The sequence below is a fragment of the Myxocyprinus asiaticus genome, chromosome 7 (genome assembly GCF_019703515.2).
Source record: "Myxocyprinus asiaticus isolate MX2 ecotype Aquarium Trade chromosome 7, UBuf_Myxa_2, whole genome shotgun sequence".
Taxonomy (NCBI): Eukaryota; Metazoa; Chordata; class Actinopteri; order Cypriniformes; family Catostomidae; genus Myxocyprinus; species Myxocyprinus asiaticus.
The window spans coordinates 23,534,502-23,554,614 of record NC_059350.1 but is presented as its reverse complement, the minus strand read 5'-3'; the positions used below and the strand labels follow the sequence as shown (position 1 = coordinate 23,554,614).

Below are 20,113 nucleotides of genomic sequence, written 5' to 3'. Positions count from 1 at the left end.
AACATATTACAGCAAGATCCTCTAAGTCAGCAACAACTTTCATCAGCATCACAGACATGCTCGCCAGTTGCTGCTGGATTTCTCCCGCCGCACCGTCCAAACCTAGTCCCTGGTCTGCGGACCTGTCAGGGGTTTCAGCTTGAGCATGTAAGTATCTTTTAATGTCTCCAGAGCCCAAGGATTTGGAATTCTTTGCCATGTTAACTTCAAAGAACAGATATGTAGCAGGGTGTATCGAATCTCACCGGTTTATGACACAAAAATTAGCAACGTGCACAGAGCTAGCCGTTTACACGTCTGCTCCTCGCATGGCGTCACGTGGAACTGCCAACAATGTATTGTTAATTGTTTGTTCATGACACCTAATGCGTTAACTAAATTTAACAAATGGAACCTTATTGTAAAATTTTATCACATAGTTTTTGGTGTGGTTACTGAAGCCTAACTTGATGAGATGGTCAGATATTATTTGTGCACCTTCTCGTTTCTGGTTGACGTTTCAAACTCGCACAGATTTTTATTTCTCCAAAAATACAGCAGCGTATGTCCATTTATTCATTTTTATTTTAAAAACCTAAATTAACAACAACTCAACAAAAGTTTTAGCAAAGCTTACTAACTGGTCTTTTAAAATTGGCCGGTATTGGCTGTCTGATGGCTGGTGATGCATTTATTCTTGACCAATGAGAATAAAATAGTTCCAATAGCCCAAATAGTTCCACTTTGCAAGTAAAGTACTTCATCAAAAACAATGTGAACCTGAAATTGTTCCAGGAGCTTTTCCTTACTGATTCAGGCTGTGTAAGGTCTGTGCAAATGGGGAGTTCATCCAGGGGTCTGGATCAGACTGGATTGGCTTAGAGGTGGTCTTGAAGGACACTCTGTGAATGGACTGCTGTAGAATGAGGTTCACAGAAAGGGGACACATAATAGTGGTGAAATATACACCAGGTGTGTCTCATCACACACATTTTGTACCATCCCTCTTGGCAAGTGCACTTCAATCATGAGACTGGATGAGGGCTTGCTGAAGGGGTGTTGATGATTGGATTGGGGAAAGTTTCTTCACCACAATCTGAATGCTAAAATATATGACAAGACTTTCTGGAATTTGCATTCTTAATCAGAGCATAAAGGTTTACAAATGCCCACAGACTCCCAAGAATTCCAGTCTTTTCTCAAGGATGAGTCATGATGATGCTCTAAACATGACCATGGCCTTATCCAGTTTGGCTAGTGATGCTGTCTGGGTCTTTTTAATCCTTCTCCCACAGCAAGACCCAACTGTATAGGCATGATGAATTGGATCAAAAGGCCCTCCTTTCATTGCTTCTCATCCTATTTCTCCAGAGCTGTTTGGTCTAAAACCAGCTCCCAAGTGGGTGTACCAGGAAAGTGCCTTTGCCGCCAACCAGGAGCGGATATCTGAGTTTGGGCAAGGAAACAGAATTGACACCCCTGAGGCTATTCTGGGTCTTGCTAATGGGTTTAAGATAGTCGGCTAATTTGTCAACCAGTTTGTGATTTTGTGCACATTGACAAGCCTGTTAAAGGATGTAGGCATACACACACACCATAAGCTGATCAGAGCAATGGGGTTTTACTTTAAGGTCTTCAAGGAAATATCTGTTGCTGTATGTTGTCACTTTGATGTACTGTAGTGTCACTTCAAATAAGAAAGGATTCTGTAAAACAAAGCCTAAAGACAAATTACAATTTAATGAGAAAGGACTGCCATCCTCCAGCAATTGAAATGTTAATTTTGATTAAAATCTAACTTTTTTAACTACACAAAGACCCCCACAAAAGTTGCTGTCAAGCCATCATTTTCATGTCTTTTGACTGAATTACCCTTAACCCAAGGGAAATATGGGCACTTCCAAATCTGAATGAGTAGCTAAATTACATCAATTAACATAGAGGTAACCTCAGCCTTTTCCATAAAGACAGTCAAATAACCCTAATATAGTCTAAAATGCAACCTTGAACAAACCTTTATGCCTTAACAGCATGTCTCTTGCACATGAAAGACAGTTGAAATAAAAACATGTTTTGGTTTAATCAGAATAATAAAAAGTCTACTACTATTATGTTGTTCAGACTCAGAGTGCAGCTGACGAAGAAAAGCAGGACTGTATTGTGTTTGGATCCAGAGATTTTTAGATGTATTTGCACTTTGAGATACACTATTTTTCAGACATGCAAGCCATAGCTTAAATGTTTGTAAACTAAATCAATGCAGCTTAGCATTGTATCAAACTCAAGACTTAAATTTGTTCTTGTTCTTGTTGGTTAAAAATGATAAACAGATGTTTTTAAGAAATATAAGAGATATTATACAGATAGTAGATACTGACATTCTTTGCTTTAATGCACATCCTCTAATAACGTACCTAAGCAATGAATTACTTGTAAATATGTAAATATATCAAAAGCTTCCCCACAAAGATTTTCTCTAAACTTTTGTGAATGTTTGTTATGTCACTAGGATTCCTGAGCACAGGTGACCAGGCAGCCAAAGGAAATTATGGGCTGTTGGACCAGATCCAAGCACTCCGGTGGATCAAAGAGAACATCCAGGCTTTCAAAGGTGACCCGAAGAGGGTGACTATATTTGGTTCAGGAGCTGGGGCATCCTGCGTAAGCTTGCTGACCCTGTCACACTATTCAGAAGGTACAAAGCATTTAGTAATTAACAGTCAGTTAGTTGTGGACAATTTTATCACACCATTGCACTCAGATGGACACTCGTTTTCAGAGCTTATGCTCAAAATGAATGATTGTACTCAATATTATTACACAATGAAAATAGTGAGTTCAACATATCTCCACAATAACACACAAGCAAATGTGCTGTTTGTCTGAATATCAGCGTAACTGTGACTCAGCTGTAGGTAATCTAGCCGTGTTGATAATCAGACCAACCACTTGATCGTGAATGTGATATTCCTTTTTTTAATGTTGAACTCTTTTACAGTTTAACATAATATTGATGAACTTATATTTCAGACAAAAATGCTTTGTTCATGCATTTCTTCTCCACCAGACTCAACTCTGAACAAGCTCTCTGAACTGCTCTCACACTAGTTGTTTCATTCATAAACTTATCAGTTTTTGAATTAATCTTAGAAGTGAACATGTCTATATGACTTTATGTTCTTTGTAGTGCTGTCATTCGATAAAATGTTTTAATTGCGATTAATTGCATAATTTTGTTTGTAGTTAATCGCGATTAGTCTTGCTGAAAAGTGCTGAAATTTGACACTATACATAATTCTTTTCTTGTCTAAATTCATTTATTTCCATCTTAGGAAAGAAAGCAAAACAATATGTAGGAATATAATGCATTATTAACATTTTCCAAACAAAGCCTTCCAAAATATAATGATAGAAATTCTCTAAAATAGCACCAATTCCAAGTGGGAGTTTGACTAATTGAAAGAACTAGTCCCCACATTGGTTGCATATTCATTGCAATGGGCATTAAATCCCTTAAACTCTCTTCCTCCACAATATTAATCTGCTGGTGGACTGTGGCTATCCACTTTGTTACAGCAATCGTGAAACTGCTTTTATGATTCGCGTCAGAGCATCATCGCCAGTGTCAAGTGGCACTTTGATCTCACCATGGACAGCACTTGCAAACAAATACATCTCATTCTGTCTTTTGATGATAGTTAAGATTTGTTATGCTTCGGTGGTAATTAAAATGCACCTTAAATAGGCTGAAAAATGCTTGATTTCTATCACAGATCCCATCTGGGCTTGTTTTGTACAGCTCCTTTCTTCATCATTTTATCACTGACAGGGAAGAGCTGTCAGAGATAATTTTATTTACTGGGATGACAACCTCCATGGCTCTATCATAGGAAAGAGTGTATCAGTCAACTAGCGTGTTATGACAGTACCGCCCATAGAATGTCTATGGGAAAGCCGCATTATGCTGTTTTATGCAAAGCTTTTTTGTGGCGTGTGCCTCAGTGTAATGACTCCGGGCGGACATATTACAAAGTTTCCGCCCTTCACACCAGTGTTTATGCTGTATTAATGGTAAATGTGTTAACTGCGATTTAGAAAAAGCTTTAACGCATTAATTCTGACAGCTTTAGTTCTTTGACTAAATCTGTTGAGTCGATGACTCAATGACTCATTTATAACATAACATGCATCATAATATGCTCATTTGTTGCCACCTACTCGCATAAAGATGTAATCTATAGAAATTATCACTGAGCAAATCAGTAAATCAAAATTAATAATACATTTAAAAAAGCCAAGAACACAGAGAAGTGGAGTGCTATAAATTGTAAAGCATCCCAGTCCTTTTGGATAGTAAATCAGAACTCTTGGAATGCTGCTCATCCAAAAAGATTTGAGGACAGAAACTAACTGTTCTATGAACAAATAAAAACAGTACACTATTTCCTTTATAAATCCTTAAACATGTCTCTGAAAGTACACAGTAGAAATGATGACACCACCCACATACACACTTTACCTCGACTAATATGCCAAAAGGTCTTCTAAGACCCCAAAGACCTTGTTCTTTGTCTGATGGGCTGCATCTAATTTTTATTTGCAACAACAGACCCTACAAGGCATTCAGCTGGAACTCAATTGTTCCACCATAAAAATAGATTTTACATTAAATGTCCAGCCCGGCTAGATCGCAGACGGAATCTAGTAATGGATCAAATGACCTCTGGCTACAGTTCCTCTAACGCTAACACAACCCCAAATAAGGAAGTGCCATATTTGATCACAGTATCATGGGTAAGATGTTCGGTTCCCTCCTGGTGGTCCTGTCTAAAAAGTTGGCCATGATTTATGAATGAATTACACAATGTAAATCACAAAATGCGGGAAAGCATATAATTTCACTTGTTACCACTGATGTTGATCTGACCCTTTAGATATTTGTCAGGCTAGGCTAAAGCATATAATGGTGTATAAGTGCCTTAAGCTATTGTATGTTTGCCATACATACAACATGCATATGCTACAGTTTATCCTTTGCATGTTATTTGTAATGAAACTGGACTTTTATTTGAGATATAAATGCTGTCCATTTTCTATTTTTTCCCCACCATTTATTGGAATCTAGACTTGAGTAAAGGCTATTTCACTCTAAGTCAGTGCATCAGAAGCCTCTGTTCAGCCTAGTGAGATCTTTACCTCGAGGTATTGTTATATCCACACCTGGCTGAGCTAACAAAGGTAGAGCATCAAGGCATATGCATATTAGTTCGCATCTATGTCAGGCACTGACTGATATTATCTGTCCAAAACAGTATGGAAGGAAAAAAGACACTTTACCCAACCAGAAATGGAAAAGAGTCCTTTATGTGCTTTCGGCAAGGTTTATCAACGGAAGTCATCAATGAAGCATTGTTACCTTGCAATGTGAAGACCTTTGTTTCTTTCATTTTATTGTTGTAAAACCTCTTGCTCATTGTGGCCCCTCAGTTCTCACACCAAACAGTCTGTTAATTACAGTAGGCTTCTTGCAAGGCAGCACTGTATTGATCTCCCTCAAACATTCTGTTGAGAGATTTTTTTTTAATCCCTAACAGTATATATAAAACTTCTTCAATTAATTTAGCCTGAACAGAATACAAACTCCATTCACAGTTTGATTTGAAGATTTTCATTTAATTTCATTCAATTTACGGGAGCTTTTAATTTTTGGCTGTTTGTTAATGATCTATTTGTGTTTTATATCTTAAAAACATTATAATTTTTAAGTAATTTAAACAAAAACCTAAGCCTACCTAAATTTTAACATGATTCTTTTGATTCTTCCAAGCCCTGATATTTCCTTCAGGAAATGAAAATCTAGTATTAATTGCTGTTTCTTTCTTTTTCCTTTTTTTTTTTTTTTTTTCTTTGTCAGATTTGTTTCAGAAAGCCATCATCCAGAGTGGGACTGCTTTGTCAAGCTGGGCTGTCAATTACCAGCCAGCCAAATACACACGCATACTAGCTGAGAAGGTGGGCTGCAATATGCTTGATACTATAGATCTGGTGGAATGTCTACAGAACAAAAATTATAAAGAGCTAATTGAGCAGTACATCACACAGGCCAAGTACCACATTGCCTTTGGGCCAGTTATTGATGGGGACGTCATCCCTGATGACCCACAAATTCTGATGGAACAGGGAGAGTTCCTCAACTATGACATCATGCTGGGCGTCAACCAGGGTGAGGGTTTTAAATTTGTAGATGGCATTGTGGACAGTGAGGATGGTGTCTCTGCAAATGACTTTGACTTCGCTGTGTCTGATTTTGTGGACCACCTTTATGGATATCCAGAGGGAAAGGATACACTTCGAGAGACCATCAAGTTCATGTATACCGACTGGGCTGACAAGGAGAACCCGGAGACGAGGCGAAAGACTTTAGTTGCACTTTTTACTGATCACCAGTGGGTGGCACCAGCAGTAGCTACAGCGGATCTGCATGCGCAATACGGATCTCCAACTTACTTCTACGCTTTCTACCACCATTGTCAGAGTGAAATGAAACCTAGTTGGGCGGATTCAGCACATGGAGACGAGGTGCCTTATGTGTTTGGGATTCCCATGATTGGCCCCACTGATCTCTTTAACTGCAATTTCTCCAAGAATGATGTCATGCTTTCTGCAGTGGTAATGACTTATTGGACGAATTTCGCTAAAACAGGGTAGGTTGAAAGTTTGAAACCTTTTTATTTTTTCTGTTAACTAAGTATAAACACTGCATGAATCTATGAACTAAAATCCCAAAACAAAATTTAAGTTATCATTTGCAAGAGGAGAAACTTTGAAAGAATGTTGATGCTGCTTTGTTGTTGTTGCATGCAATCAAAGTAAATGGGGACTTAAGCTATCTTAGATCCCTAACATTCTGCCATCTCATATTGTGTTCCACACAAGAAAGAAAGTTATACAGGTTTGGAACAATATGAGGGTGAGTAAATTATGACAGAATTTTATTTTTGGGTGAACTAACCCTTTAAAATACTTGTTCATTTGTTATTAAGCATTTAAATGTAGTATCTAAACTATGTCCATTCAGTTCTCTCTGCTACCCTACAAAGAATGACTGTTGTTAACTGCCTCAGACCACACAATGTGGAACATCTCTTTCTATTTAAGGAATTTGTCCTTAATGAGTCATGGTTTTGATTAAACAAAAAACATTCAGTGGCCTTTGCTCTCTCCTCACATATCAGAACTTGAAGACTCAGCCTTGTCACTCAGACCATCCATTTAAAGGTATACTCAGTAATTTTTTTCCTCATTAAAAAAGTTTTACTCCTAAAAAAATGAATAGTAATTTTGAAACATAAGTATAATATCATAACTCCTGTCATAACAGTAGCCTAATTAATGCTGACCAGCACATGGCCACATGACCAGCCAAATACAACTCGTGTAATCTCAGTAACCATTTCAGACACTATCACTCATGGATTAAATTAATCATGACAGTAAATGGCATCGGTAACTGAAAACTATTGTGTTTGAATAATGCTCCATCCCTGCTCCTAGGCGTCAGTGTAAATCGACTATGATGTACAGTACACTAAAAAATGACTTAGTGCACATTTAATGGTACCAGACCAGCACTTAACCTTTTCGCATGTGAGTTTCTCCTGTACTGACGGACCCCCAGCGTGAGTTCTATAATGCGCACTGTAATAATAATAAAAAAATCTTATTTTACACTTCACAGCAGATGCACTGGAGGATAGATTATTTCACAGCAGGTGCACTGAAGGTCAGATCATTTTTAGATGTTTATAATGATTGATTATGATAGATAAGATGCGATAACGAATGCGCTTGCCGGCTTTGTGTGCCGCCATATTGTTTACATGCAGTGCAGCATGGGATTCTGAGTTCACCATAGAAGATTCTAAAAACCTAGCCCTTTCACTTTCCCAGCACCGGAATTGGTTATAATGAGTGACGGACGGAATGGGAGAAGGCTTGATTGGACTGACTAGTTTGTATGTTCTTTGTTTGACGTCAGAAAACATGGCCACATCGCTGCATCAAAACAGTGCGCCCCGACGATAACGACTTTAGTGATTTGTGGCAGGGCGGAGGGCAGGGCCGGGTCGTGATTCTGCACACCCAGCCCCTAATCAGGCTGATCAAGCCCAAGAGGGATAAAGGCGACCGGAGATGGCAGTGCGACAGAGAGAGAGTTACGGACAGCTGTCCGACACCTGTGTGTGTATTTGTCTTTTTGGTTAAGTTTATCATTAAATTATCATTTATATTGTCAAGCCGGTTCTCGCCTCCTTTCCATTGAACTGTGTTACATGATTGTTTGAATGTTTGTAACATAAAAATAAATATATTGTGATGTTGAAAAGACAAGTTGAGCAGCTGGTTCATTATGGTAAACAGCAGCATGAATGCAGATCACACCGGTTTGATTGTACATGTCTGAGCCCTGCCTAGTGTAATCACACCATTTTGATTATACGTGCGAAAGGGTTAACTGGTCTCTTAGATTACAGAGTTATCTCCATCCCTTGCCTCCTACTGTACCTCTCCCAGCATTGCTTTACTTGGGGCAGGCCCAAGGGGGGAAAAAGTCCTCCTTCAGATTTAAGTGGCTAGGGACACCTTATACATTCAGGGCTGTATTCACACCACATGGACTGTTTATAGGCAGACTGGGTTCTGCTGTTTGGCTCCACTTCAACTGATACCGGTGTGTCAGGAGATAGATTGGCAGGCTCATCAGCATTTCACGTCAGGCTGCTCTCCCTCCGTTTCTCACTCAGTGCGAGTATTTTAAAACAGTGCAGGAAATACGAAAGCAATTTCAGCAGCACTTGGAGAATGCTCGCTTTGCAGGAGAATCACTCCTTCCTCTGGTAAACAATCCAGTGGTGATATCAGAGTGTTTCCAATGAAATGGGACGAATAAATTGTGTGGGGGGTATGCATACAACGTATTGTCTTTTGTAGCCCTCCTTTGTTACAATGAAGCTTGGGTGCACAGACTGGAGGAAGCATTTTGAAACATTTGCTCTTGGATTGTTTGTTTATCAAATATTCACAATATACAGTATTTAACACGATTTTGCTGCTAATATACAATCTAGCAACATCGTGAATGTTACAATTAATTTTTATTTAGTCATTACATTTTCTAAATAGTATTTTGATTGTGTGAAATACTAGTTCCCTATCTGTCACTCACTTGACGTTGGTGTCGATGTAGTGACATTAGGGGTCACTCTTGGGAGCCCGAGACACCTCTGGTCTTTGATAAAAGGCCATTGAAAATTGGCCAGTGGTATTTGCATGCCACTCCCCCGGACATACGGATATAAAAGGAGCTGGTATGCAACCACTCATTCAGATTTTCTCTTCGGAGCCAAACGGTCATGCTCATTGAGCTGAATAGCACTGTTCATTCACCTCTGCTGGATCTGATGGCGCATTTCAGCGGCTTCTCCCTCCTCTGCACTGGTGCACTGCAGAGAACGCCCCTGGGCGTTTCGGCAGAAAAACCAGAGAGTATATTTTCTGAAAGAGCTTTTTCCCTCTAAAAGAGTATATTTCTCTAAAAGAGCACACACACGGAACGTCTTTTTAAAGACGCGTCTTTCTAAAGATGCCTTTCTGATCGTGTGTTATTCCTGGTTGCGGTTGTTTTCTCTCAACTTCGAATGGTCATGATCGCTGTCTTTCGTGTCTGGGCGCGACCCACACGGAGGCAGCGTTTGTGAATGGTTCATGTTCTCACTGCGAGAACATGACCATGGCAATGTTTCGGTCGCAGCTTGCTTTCGTAAGAAAGCAAGCCACCCCAGTGGCTCCCTGCCTCGGTCCTTCTACCTACGGGTATGAGGAAAGCGGGGCTAGTACTGGGGGCGATTTGAGGACCTCAATGGGATCGTCTCCGCTGGGTATCCCCCCGTGGACCTCCCATTCCCCAGCACGCTCGTCTGCCCCAATCGGGCTTCCGGATGAGTTCGCCGGCTCGTCGCACGGCGAGTCTGGCTTCTTGTTCGGAGCCCACGAAGATGATGAGCTCTCGAGCGCAGCATCGGAGAGCGGGCTTGTCCAGTCAGACGCAGAAGCCTCAGCTGGGCTTCCCCCTTCGGGGACAATCGCCCAGTCACAGGCCGCGCCCCGCTCCAGTGCCATTCTTCCCGGAAGTGCATGAGGAGCTGACGAAGTCATGGGAGGCACCTTTCACTGCCCGGCCCCGACTCCGCAGTTCCCCCGCTCTCACTACCCTCGATGGCGGGGCGGCCAGGGGCTATATGGCGATTCCCCGGTGGATAAGGCGTCCGACGACGTTGTCCCCTTGGTCCCCCTTGCGCGGAATTTGGACGCGTGGCTTGCGCTTTCCAATCCATCGCGGTGGCTGGTCTGGACCGTATGACTCGGCTACGTGATTCAGTTCACCAGGCACCCACCCAGGTTCAGCGGTATTCACTTCACCTTGGTCAAGGGCGAAAACGCTGTCACCCTGCGTGCAGAGATCGCTACCCTCCTACGGAAGGACGCGATAGAACCTGTCCCTCCAGCCGAGATGAAGAAAGGGTTTTACAGACCCTACTTCATCGTACCGAAAAAAGGCGGTGGGTTGCGGCCAATCTTGGACCTGCGAGTACTGAACCGGGCTTTACACAGACTCCCGTTCAAGATGCTGACGCAAAGACGCATTCTGGCGAGCGTCCGGCATCAAGATTGGTTTGCGGCGGTAGACCTGAAGGATGCGTACTTTCACATCTCGAACCTTCCTCAACACAGACCCTTCCTGCGGTTCGTGTTCAAGGGTTAGGCGTATCAGTACAAAGTCCTCCCTATCAGCCTGTCCCTGTCTCCTCACATCTTTATGAAGATCAAATAGGCTGCCCTTGCCCCGTTAAGGGAGGTGGGCATTCGCATTCTCAACTATCTCAATGACTGGCTAATCCTAGCTCACTCTCGATACGTGTTATGTGCACACAGGGACCTGGTGCTCTCACACCTCAGTCAACTAGGGCTTCGGGTCAACTGGGAAAAGAGCAAACTCCTCCCGGTTCAGAGCATCTCTTTTCTCGGTTTGGAGTTGGACTCAGTCTCCTTGACGGCGCGCCTTACGAACGAGCGTGCCCAGTCGGTGCTGGCCTATTTGAAGGCATTCAAGCAGGGAACAGCGGTTCCACTGAAACTTTTTCAGAGGCTCCTGGGGCATATGGCATCCTCGGCGGTGGCCACCCCGCTCGGGTTGATGCATATGAGGCCGCTTCAGCACTGGCTCCAGACTCGAGTCCCGAGACGGGCATGGCGCCATGGGACACACCGCGTGGCCATTACGTCGGTCTGTCACTGTCTTTTCAGCCCTTGGACCAACCTCTCGTTTCTGCGAGCAGGTGTTCCCCTAGAACTGATCTCCAAGCGCGTCATGGTCATGACAGACGCCTCCAAAACGGGCTGGAGCACTGTTTGCAACGGGCACGCAGCCGCTGGTCTCTGGACGGGTCCGCGACTGCATTGGCACATCAATTGCCTCGAGTTACTGGCAATTCTGCTCGCCCTGCAGAGGTTCCGGATGTTGATCCAGGGCAAGCATGTGTTAGTTCGGACGGACAGCACGGCAGCGGTAGCATATGTCAACCGCCAAGGCGGTCTGCGCTCTCGCTGTATGTAACAACTCACCCGCCGTCTCCTCCTCCGGAGTCAGCAGCACCTCAAGTCGCTGCGAGCCACTCACATCCCGGGCAACCTCAACACTACAGCAGACACACTGTCATGGCAGGTTTCCCTCAGGGGAGAGTGGAGACTCCACCCTCAGGTGGTCCAGCTGATTTGGAGTCGATTCGGATGGGCACAGGTAGACCTGTTCGCCTCCCAAGAATCCTCCCACTGCCCGCTCTGGTACGCCCTCACCGAGGCTCTCCTCGGCATAGATGCACTGGCACACAGCTGGCCACCCGGACTACGCAAATATGCATTTCCCCCAGTGAGCCTGATTGCACAGACTCTGTGCAAGGTCAGGGAGGATGAGGAGCAGGTCATCATGGTAGCACCCTACTGGCCCACCCAGACGTGGTTCTCGGACCTCATGCTCCTCGCGACAGCTCCCCCCTGGCGAATTCCCCTGAGGAAGGACCTTCTTTCTCAGGGATGGGGCACCCTCTGGCACTCGCGCCCAGACTTCTGGAATCTCCATGTCTGGTCTCTGGATGGGACGCGGAAGACCTAAGTGATCTACCACCCGCGGTGGTAGACACGATCACTCAGGCTAGGGCCCCCTCTACGAGGCGCCTGTATGCCTTTAAGTGGCGTCTATTCGCTAAGTGGTGTTCTTCCCGACATGAAGACCCCCAGAGATGCGCAGTCAGATCAGTGCTTTCCTTCCTGCAGGAGAGGCTGGAAGGGAGGCTGTCCCCTTTCACCTTGAAGGTGTACGTTGCTGCCATAGCAGCACAGCATGACACAGTTGACGGTAACACTGTAGTCTTTGACCTGATCATCAGGTTCCTAAGAGGCGCCAGGAGGCTGAATCCCTCCAGACCGCGCCTCGTTCCCTCATGGGATCTCTCCATAGTTCTTCAGGGTCTACAGAGAGCCCCCTTTGAGCCTTTGTAGTCAGCCGAGCTTAAGGCACTCTCCTTGAAGACTGCCCTCCTGACTGCGCTCACTTCCATCAAGAGGGTAGGTGACCTGCAAGCGTTCTTTGTCAGCGAAACGTGCCTGGAGTTCGGTCCGGGTTATTCTCACATGATCCTGAGACCCTGACCGGGCTATGTGCCCAAGGTTCCCACCACCCCTTTTAGGGACCAGGTGGTGAACCTGCAAGCGCTGCTCCAGGAGGAGGCAGACCCAGCCCTGTCATTGCTGTGTCCGGTGCGCACTTTACACATCTATTTGGATCGCACGCAGAGCTTTAGAGTCTCTGAGCAGCTCTTTATCTGCTTTGGTGCACAGCGGAAAGGAAGCACTGTCTCCAAGCAGAGGATCGCCCACTGGCTCGTTGACACCATAACTATGGCATATCTCGCCCAAAACATGCCGCCCTGTAGGGCTGCGAGCCCATTCTACCCGTGGTGTAACGGCTTCTTGGGCCCTGGCCAGGGGTGCCTCTCTAACAGACATTTGCAGAGCAGCAGGCTGGGCAACACCCAACACCTTTGCAAGGTTCTACAACCTCCGGGTGGAACCGGTTTCATCCCAGGTAGTGGCACGCAACACAAGCGGATAAGCCCGGGATAGCCGGCCGGTTGTATCGCTTGCACATAGCGCCTTCCACCTCCTTTTGAGCTGAAGATGTGCGCCATTAATTCCCTGTAGTGTTTGCAAAATTTGTTCCCTGGTTGACTTCCTCCGAGCCCTGTGGCAGTCAAGTTTTCGGAGAGACTCACTGCCGGCCCAGTACACGCTCTAACTAAGAGCCCTGTTCTGGGGTAGGTGCTCCACATGTGGTGGTTCCCTGTAAGGCTAAATCCCATGCGATCTATATCCTCCGCTAGTTCGTTTTCCTGCTGGCAAACTGCATCTTCCTTGGGCAGAGCCCCTCTGCCCCAGTCTCCATGTTTGTAGTAACTCCTCCCCCATTGGGCAGGATCTACCTTGAAGGCTCTCCACATGGTTGGAAAGACACTCTATTGGGGCGAAGTGTGGTCTCCGTGGTGTCCTCCCCTTGGGAGGGACACCCCCCGACTAGACCTGGCGGCCCAGTCGGATAATCCCCCTTCTTTTTTAGGGAGTGGAAAAAAGAGAAGGGGAAAAGAGGCCACGACTGGGTTAAACCTGTCTCTATCTTTGGGTAGTCGACTTGTCCCCAAAAAGGGCCGTTCGACACTCATAACTGTGTTGGGGGAGGTTACGTGTCGACCTAGTGTGCTGGCTATGAGGTACACAGCAAGTCTGCCCACCACACACCGCCAGTTCATGTAACACAGTTCAGCCTTGTGGCGTTTTGTATAGGGACCCCTAGCATCACTACATCGACACCAACGTCGAGTGAGTGACAGATAGGGAACGTCATGGTTACTGGTGTAACCTCCGTTCCCTGATGGAGGGAACGAGACGTTGGTCCCTCCTGCCACAACGCTGAACTACCTGCTGAAATGGCCGGACCTTATATCGGCTCCTCAGCGTAAAACCTGAATGAGTGGTTGCATACCAGCTCCTTTTATACCTGTATGTCCGGGGGAGTGGCATGCAAATACCACTCGTCAATTTTCATTGGCCTTTTATCAAAGACCAGAGGTGTCTCGGGCTCCCAAGAGTGACCCCTATTGTCACTACATCGACACCAACGTCTCGTTCCCTCCATCAGGGAACGGAGGTTACACCAGTAACCATGACGATCTCCAGAAGTGATATAATAGATGTCGGCGAGAAACAGATCAATATATGTCCATTTTTGCTAGAAATTCTTCTCCCTGCCCAGTAGGGGCTGTATGCATGAAGAATGTGAATCACCAAAAACACAAAAAGAATAATGTGAAAGTTAAAGTGGAGCTTTACTGGGCAGGGTCGAAAACTATAGTAAAAATTGACTTAAATATTGATCTGTTTCTCACCTATTAAATCGCTTCTGAGGACATTGATTTGACCAATGGAGCCGTATAGGTTACTTTTATGCTGACCTATGTGATTTTTGGAGCTTCAATATTTTGGCACCCATTCACTTACACTGTATGGACCAAACGAGCTGAGAAATTCTTCTAAAAATCTTCATTTGTGTTTTGCTGTAGAAAGTAGGTCATACACATCTGGGATGGCATGAGGGTAAATGATGAGAGAATTTTCATTTTAGGGTGAACTTTTCCTTTAATGCAGATTTTTAAGGAATAGTTCGCCCAAAAATGAAAATTATCTCATCATTTACTCACCCTCATGCCATCACAGATGTGTGTGTGTATATATATATATATATATATATATATATATATATATATATATATATATATATACAGGCACTACAAGAGGTTAATGCAAACAAATGAAATACCATTGATTTGCTTATGGCTACATTAGTTTGATCATTCTCCACTGTGAATGTTTGCAGTGAGACTGTGCCATTTTCAGAATGTTATTTGTGGAAAGGAAAAATATTGTAAGTCCATGTGAGCCATAAATAATAATAATAATACAGTCAAACCATGAAGTAAATTACAAATTCATCATCAGACCCCTTCCATTTGATATCAGTAACACACAGACGTTGTTTCTATGATGTTATGGGCTCAGGTCCCAGACATCACATGGTATCGCTGCCACAGCCCTTTTCATACTAACAAACAAACAGACCAAGCATTGTGTTCACTTATATAATCAGTTAGGTGCATTCTAGGAGGCCTCTAAGGGAAACCCTACTCTCCATGTGCATAACAATCAAAAACATGGACACACATGAAAATGTAATATTTAAAACTATCTCCAGAATTTGCACAGAACCACTCCAACTCTATCCCTTATTTTCTTACATTGCCTGATGGGTACAGATCCTCAAAATGCTAAAATATAAATATACACATATTCTGGGCACTGATACTTCCTTTTAAATACAAAAGCCTTTTTCCATGGTTAAAGCCACCATGTCCTTAGACAGCATCAGGCAATGTTATGCTTAATTTCAGTCAGTATACTTCTATAATGGCTGAAATCCATATTGATTTTAACTTTCATTAACAGATTTGACTCTCCCAGCCAGAATGTGGTAAACTGTGTGATTCCATGATGTAGAAATGCATTTACTTAAAAATCCACTTAATGGTGTGTGCCAAATATGACGGGCATCAGTTATTTCTTTTTTTTTTTTCTTCTTCTTCTTCATATTGTTGCTTCCTGATATAAAGGAATCTAAAACCATTGTGTATAGCCATTATCATCAATTTAAATGTAATTCACAATATTCCAATTTTAGTGCCTATAATATGAATGTATGTGTTTAGTGCCTATAATGTGTACAGTATGTATATGTACAATATATTTGACTAGGGCTGGAGAAAATAGCTAATCATTACTCGTCTCTCTGGAATACTCGATTCTGATTGGTCAATCGTGCAGTCCAGCAATATAATACATCTGAATAATGACTGCACATCCGGGATAACGTAATATCAGACTGGTCATTGCAAATCATCTTGTATACTTCTCATATTACTCTGCGATCTTTAAAAGTAATCTAATAAAATAAATTGAAAATAATCAAAGTCATGTTTTCCTAACTAAATGAACTCAAAGAGGAATGCCATTTATATTTTTCACTCAAATGCACCAATATAACAAAACATAGTCATAAACAATAATATCTACCTTTCTTTCTTCTGTTGCAAACAAAGATTTCCAGAAGAACATCTCAGCTCTGTAGGTTCTTTCGATGCAAGTCAATGGTGGCCAGACCTTTGAAGCTCCAAAAAGCTCACATAAAGGCAGCATAAAAGTAATCCATATGACTCCAGTGGTTTAATATCCATTCACCGGCCACTTTATTAGGTACACCTGTACATCTACATATTCATGTGATTATCTAATCAGCCAATCATGTGGCAGCAGTGTAATGCATAGAATCATGCAGATAAGGGCCAGGAGCTTCAGTTAATGTTCACAGTGATTTAGTCCGTGGCATGATTGTTGGTGCCAGACGGGCTGGTTTGAGTATTGCTGTAACTGCTGATCTCCTGGGATTTTCACCCGCAACAGTCTCTAGAGTGTATAGAGAATGGTGCGAACAACAAAAAACAACCAGTGAGCAACAGTTCTGTGGGTGAAAATGCCTTTTCGATGAGAGAGGTCAACGGAGAACGGCCAGACTGGTTCAAGTTGACAGAAAGGCTACGGTAACTCAGATAACCACTCTGTACAATTGTAGTGAGCAGAATAGCATCTCAGAATGCACAAGTTGTCGAACCTTGAGGTGGATGGGCTACAACAGCAGAAGACCACGTTGGGTTCCACTTCTGTCAGCCAAGAACAGAAAACTGAGGCTGCAGTGGGCCTACCATTTGTGTACCTCTGTAAAAATCCAGATTTGTCAGACCAGGCTATGTTTTTCCAGTCGTCTACTGTCCAGTTTTGGTGAGCCTGTGCCCACTGCAGCCTCAGTTTCCTGTTCTAGGCTGACAGTAGTGGTCACCCTAGAGACTGTTGTGCGTGACAATCCCAGGAGATCAGCGGGTACAGAAATACTCAAACCAGCCCGTCTGGCACCAACAATCATGCCACAGTCTATAAATCTCTACTTTCACTTTCAGAATGTGAAAGTGGAGATTTATAGTAAAAATTACTTAATGTACGTATATATATATATATATATATATATATATATATATATATATATATATATATATATTATTGTGTATTTTTATAAATACTTATATTTTCTATATCTGTGGAAAGAACCCTCGCGCTCCCCCTCGCTCTCACACACAAACACACACACACACACACACACACACACACACACACACAGTCTCACACACGGACAAACACACATACTCACGACTCGCGAGCAACAATCAGAGCCAGCATATCAGCACACCCATGCGTCTCAGTGTGGCTGTAAACAGTTGTTTGACAATGGAAAAGGTACCGTGTATACAAGAATGGCGACACGACCACTCTGCTGCAGAGAAGTGTGCTTAAACTCACATTAAACTAACGGCGAATTGACGCGATGTTACTTCTGATGAGAGCTGCATCAAACAGCTCACTCGCTTGTGGGCACACACACACACAAACGCACAAACATTTTTCAATAATTTAATGGTCCATCGTCAATTATTCCTTACATATGTAAAACAACAATCATCCATGTAATTGTCTAATCTGCCAATTGTGTGGCAGCAGTGCAGTGCATAAAATCAAGCAGATATGGGTCAGGAGCTTCAGTTAATGTTCACATCAACCACCAGAATGGGGAAAAAATGTGATCTCAGTGATTTGGACTGTGGCATGATTGTTGGTGCCAGATGGGCTGGTTTGAGTATTTCTGTAACTGCTGATCTCCTGGGATTTTCACACACAACAGTCTCTATAATTTACTCTGAATGGTGCCAAAAACAAAAAAATATCCAGTGAGTGGCAGTTCTGTGGACGGAAATGCCTTGTTGATGAGAGAGGTCAACAGAGAATGGCCAGACTGGTTCGAACTGACAAAGTCTACGGTAACTCAAATAACTGCTCTGTACAATTATGGTGAGAAGAATAGCATCTCAGAATACTATTCTGAGATGCGGGTTGGCACTCTTTTGCCGGCACGAAGGGGACCTACACAATATTAGGCAGGTGGTTTTAATGTTGTGGCTGATCGGTATATATATATATATATATATATATATATATATATATATATATATATATATATATACAGGCACTACAAGAGGTTAATGCAAACAAATGAAATGCCATTGATTCTCTCTCAAGATTGCTTGTGGCTACATTAGTTTGATCACTCTCCACTGTGAATGTTTGCAGTGAGACTGTGCCATTTTCAGAATGTCATTTGTGGAAAGGAAAAACATTGTAAGTCCCTGTGAGCTATAAATAAACAATAATAATACAGTCAAACCATGAAGTAAATTACAAATTCACCATCATATCCCTTCCATTTGATATCAGTAGCACACAGACATTGTTTCTATGATGCTATGGGCTCACATCCCAGACATCACATGGCATCGCTGCCACAGCCCTTTACATACCGACAAACAAACAGACCAAGCATTGTTTTCTGACCATGGCAGTAGCTGTGCTGTTATTTCCTGGTATATATAATTTTCCAACATTTGAATTTATTGAATAAATAGCCCTTTGAGGTGTAGCATCTTATTTTCAAGGGGGTCCTAAAGACACAAGATACAAAATTATAAAACACATACAAACAAAACAGCATTACATAACATACACTACAAATACAAAAATACAGACAGATTGCACGGCCTCTCCCACCCACACAGACCTCATCTATTGTACAAGAAATTTAGTTACAAAGATCCAGTTAATACATCAGTTACATCAGCATAAAGACCAACTGAAACAGTTTAAGCAGTTTATCTTCAGGCTATTTGTGATAAAAAATAAACTATAAAAAATAAATAAAAGATGCATAAATTAAAAACATAAACAGGTCGTTTTAAGATGAAAAAATAAAGATGTCCTGAAGCAACGCAAAGAGGTAGTAGATCTAAAAAAAAAAAAAAAAAAAAAAAAAGAGGAAGATTATTCCAATCAGAAGGAGTTTTGTATTGAAATGACCTGTGACCGACTTCTTTGAAAATTTTAGGGATAAAGAAAAAAGGATATTGCATATGTCTGAGTGGATATGAAGATCTACATGGGGCCAAAAAGGAAGGACAAGTAAAATAAACACATTAGAAAATGAACTGAACCCAGTGAAATTGCCTTCTAGATTTGGGATGCAATCAATTGAACGATTCATACATGAGAAAATGGTGAGTTCTATATGGACACCTGAAAACAAATCTACATAGAGAATTATATACAACATTAAGGGGCCTAAGATAAGTGTCAAAGGTGCTTTGATAAACAATGTCAGCATAATCAATAATAGGTAGTATCAACTGAGAAATTATAATTTTTCTGACTTGGAATGTAAAACAATTAATTGAACGATAGAGTGAACTCAGACTTTTTATAATAAAATCAATATGAGACTTAAAGGAAAGTTCAGGGTCAGTCCAGAGTCCAAGATATTTGAACGAATCAGCTTTATCAAGAGGTGAACCATCATCAAAAATAATATGCAAATCAAGGGGATATGAGAGATTGTGTCACGTACCAAACACCATGCAACAGGACGACGTCTTATTCAAAATAAGTTTGACACATGGTACCACCATTAAAACCTAAAAAAAAAAAAAATACTTTGTAAATTCAAAATTAATAATTAATTTATTCATTCATGCACTCTTGAAAGCATTCATTCACTTTTTTAGAACCCTGCATGGCTGCCTGTATGTGAATGTGAATTTAATAACAGACTGTCCTTGCATATCAGTATACGTTACATGCTGTGACCTGTCTATATGAGGATTTATAATAAAACTTTTGCATTTTAAAACCAGCAATAAACTAGATTATAATATAATTTACAAGCCATATTACTTAGCTGTCTGTTTTCAGAATAGTTGATTCC

General features: G+C 42.3%; 1 protein-coding gene across 4 annotated transcripts in view; it reads left to right on the top strand.

Annotated features, from left to right (window-relative positions):
* The window catches only part of LOC127444307 (neuroligin-4, X-linked-like), a 145,049-nt gene that overhangs the window by 120,430 nt on the left and 4,506 nt on the right, over positions 1-20,113 (top strand). For 3 of the 4 annotated variants that reach the window (XM_051703583.1, XM_051703582.1, XM_051703585.1), the window contains 2 exons: positions 2,489-2,674; positions 5,894-6,683. In XM_051703583.1, coding sequence (XP_051559543.1) covers positions 2,489-2,674; positions 5,894-6,683 — 976 coding nt within the window. The remainder of the gene's footprint in view (positions 1-2,488; positions 2,675-5,893; positions 6,684-20,113) is intronic. The other variant, XM_051703584.1, reaches the window with a different exon arrangement.